Here is a 2,797-nt window from a genome sequence, read left to right as displayed (position 1 = left end):
GACACTAATCTAGGGGTGGCAAAGCGGACTGGCCCGCCCCGCAAAAGTAATGCGGGCCAGTTTTCGTGACCCGCCCCGCGTGCGGGCTAGCCCACGGGCCTGCAGGATTGCCCGCATAACTTTTACAAATAAAATATTATATATAGATGTAATATGAAATTATGAATTAATCAAACCTACGGTGTACTAGAAAGTATGACAAACAAATACACCTCACAAATTCTGAAATTGATTATACAATGTGGCCAAAAAACAAGTACACATCATCAATTCAAAAACAACAGTGAATAAATAAGTAACTGACACCAATTAACAATCAAGAGTAGTTATCACATCAAACACTTGTTATGCAGTTGCTATTATGTCATCTTCTTCCACTTCAAGAACATTAGATGCAACCTTAGAAGAGCTTTCATCTTCTACTTTTTGATAATTATAATCTTTTCCATCATCTGCATACATTTGAACAATGACAATGAAAGAATGAATTTACCCTAAAAAAATTCTTGCTTCCAAAAATAATACAATAACAATAGAATTAATTAAATAAATAAATTACCTTCAGAAAATCCATGCTTCCAACTAGAAGTACAAATAATTGCTTCCACATTTTCATGCAAAAGATAATTCCTATACTTGTTATGAATTCGAGAACCAATGCTAAATGCAGATTCTGATGCAACTGTGGTTATAGGAATACACAACAAATCTCTAGCCATTAAAGCAAGATCCGAAAAACGTTGACTATTATTTTTCCACCACTCTAACACATCCATATGCTCCAAAAAATCAAAGTCCAAAGTTGGCTCATTCAAATAAGTGTGAAGTTGTGTTTTTCCACTTTGATTAGCTACTTGAAGCTTGCACATTTTTAATTCCTATTATAAATGTAATAAGTTAGTAACATGGGGCAAGTACAACAAAAACTAAAAAATGAACTGAAGTACATTCAAGTAAGCAACTTACATAAAAAAGACTTGGTTTAGAAGTAGATGGGGATGAAGATTGTCCTTGCTTACGCTTTAGAGTATTTGATGTTGTTGCTCTCAAACCTTTTCTAGAATATTCGGCAAAAAGTTTGTAAAATTTTTGCTTGATGTTTTCCAATTTCAACTCCCAAGTCAATGAATCAATTTTTTCAAAGCAAAAACTCAATGTTTCTAACTTCATCCTTGGGTCTAAAATTGCACCAAATGCAAGTACAACACTATATTCATCCCAATATTTTTGAAATTTGACTATCATCAATTCAACCATATTCTTAATCAGTGCATCTTCATCTTTCACAGTTTCTATCAACAAGCTTTGAATTTTCCAAACTTGTAAAAAATACAAGTTGGAAGTTGGATAACTTGTAGCAAAAATCAAGGTAGTGATATCATAAAACGGTAACAAGAACTTACAAATTTTTTCTGCTCTCTCCCAATCTTCCTCTAAAGGGCAATATTTATAAGATTCATCAACCAAGTGCAAGCTTCCAAAAACACGTTGATATTTAAGAGCACTTTTAAGCATCAAGTAAGTTGAATTCCACCTTGTAGGGACATCAAGACACAAACCACATGAAGCATCAATATCACTAAACTTTTCCAGGCATTGTTTGAATTTCACCATTCTACTCTTTGAACCCCTCACATATTTGATGCTATTTCTAATTTGGTTCAAAGCCTCACCAAGCACCTTTAATCCTTCTTGAACAATTAAATTTAATATATGTGCACAACAACGAACATGAAAGAATTCACCACCACATATCAAACCATTTTGTAAAAGAAGTTGGCTTCTTAGAGTATTTTGGAGAACATCATTAGTAGAAGCATTATCCAAAGTGATAGAAAATATTTTTTTCTCTAATCCCCAATCTTGTAAAAATTCATAAATTTTCTTAAACAACTCAAAACTTGTATGGGGGGGCGACATATGACAGAAGTTGAGTAGCTTGCTATTTAACTTCCAATTTAGGTCAACAAAATGAGCAGTCAATGATATGAAACCTTCAGTATTAATAGATGTCCATAAATAAGAAGTTAAGCATATCCTACTAGGAATAGAAACAAGCAATTCCTTAAGCACTGTCTTTTCTTTGATATACATTCTCGCAATATCAGCCTTAACAGTGTTTCTAGAAATCATAATTGCATCAGGACATAAGTAGTTTATCCAAGTCCTAAGTTCAGGATACTCAACAAATTTATAAGGCAAATTATGTCTAATAATTAGATTAGACAACAATTCATGATGTACAACTTGATCTATCTTTTTTCCTTTCAACTTTCCTTGCATATCTAAAATCATTTGACCCACATCTTCAGTTTTTCTTTTATCACATTTCATAATATGACGATTTAAATGAGAAGTGCCATATTTTCTTCCACCAATTAGATATATTCTATTGCAACTATTGCACCTTGCCCTTTCTTTTCCATCTTTATCCACCCCAATCTTAGTAAAGTACTTCCAACAATCAGAGGTGGTAATCTTATCCCTTTTCTTTTTGTCACCTTCAACAGTTTCAGATTGGTTTTCAAAATCATCTTTCTCAATTTCATTTTCACATTCGGGAATATTAATATCCTCTTCTTCAGCCATTCCAATTTCAAAATTAAGATCCTGATTAATTAATAGCATAAACACAAGAACCTATCTAAACATAACCATAGATACAAAGAGTGCATTTGGTTCTCTCAAGTGGCGGCACTAGCTCACTTATCTTGGAGCCTTCACCATCCAAGTGGCGTGATCATCAAACCAAATCCTTCATCTCCATAAGTTCTTCTTTCTTTCATCTCCTAGTTCG

General features: G+C 33.3%; 1 protein-coding gene across 1 annotated transcript; it reads right to left on the bottom strand.

The window, feature by feature from the left end:
* Positions 1–345: 345 nt before the first annotated feature.
* Positions 346–2,589, bottom strand: LOC137813579 (zinc finger BED domain-containing protein RICESLEEPER 2-like). The gene is made up of 3 exons (XM_068615920.1): positions 967–2,589; positions 560–878; positions 346–452 (listed from the first exon to the last, which is right to left on the bottom strand). The coding sequence occupies exons 1-3, from the start codon at positions 2,587–2,589 to the stop codon at positions 346–348; spliced, it is 2,049 nt and encodes a 682-aa protein (XP_068472021.1).
* Positions 2,590–2,797: the final 208 nt, after the last annotated feature.

Source organism: Phaseolus vulgaris, chromosome 10 (assembly GCF_051622355.1).
Source record: "Phaseolus vulgaris cultivar YP4 chromosome 10, ASM5162235v1, whole genome shotgun sequence".
Taxonomy (NCBI): Eukaryota; Viridiplantae; Streptophyta; class Magnoliopsida; order Fabales; family Fabaceae; genus Phaseolus; species Phaseolus vulgaris.
The sequence above is the reverse complement of the archived record's forward strand: the minus strand, read 5'-3'. Positions and strand labels throughout refer to the sequence as shown.

Excerpts from the sequence above, each read along its gene's own strand:
- LOC137813579 (XM_068615920.1), bottom strand. The coding sequence starts at position 2,589 with ATGGCTGAAGAAGAGGATATTAATATTCCCGAATGTGAAAATGAAATT. Across the intron at positions 879-966 it reads CTAAACCAAGTCTTTTTTAT|GAATTAAAAATGTGCAAGCT; the intron begins GTAAGTTGCTTA and ends CATTTATAATAG. Across the intron at positions 453-559 it reads GAAGCATGGATTTTCTGAAG|ATGATGGAAAAGATTATAAT; the intron begins GTAATTTATTTA and ends AAATGTATGCAG.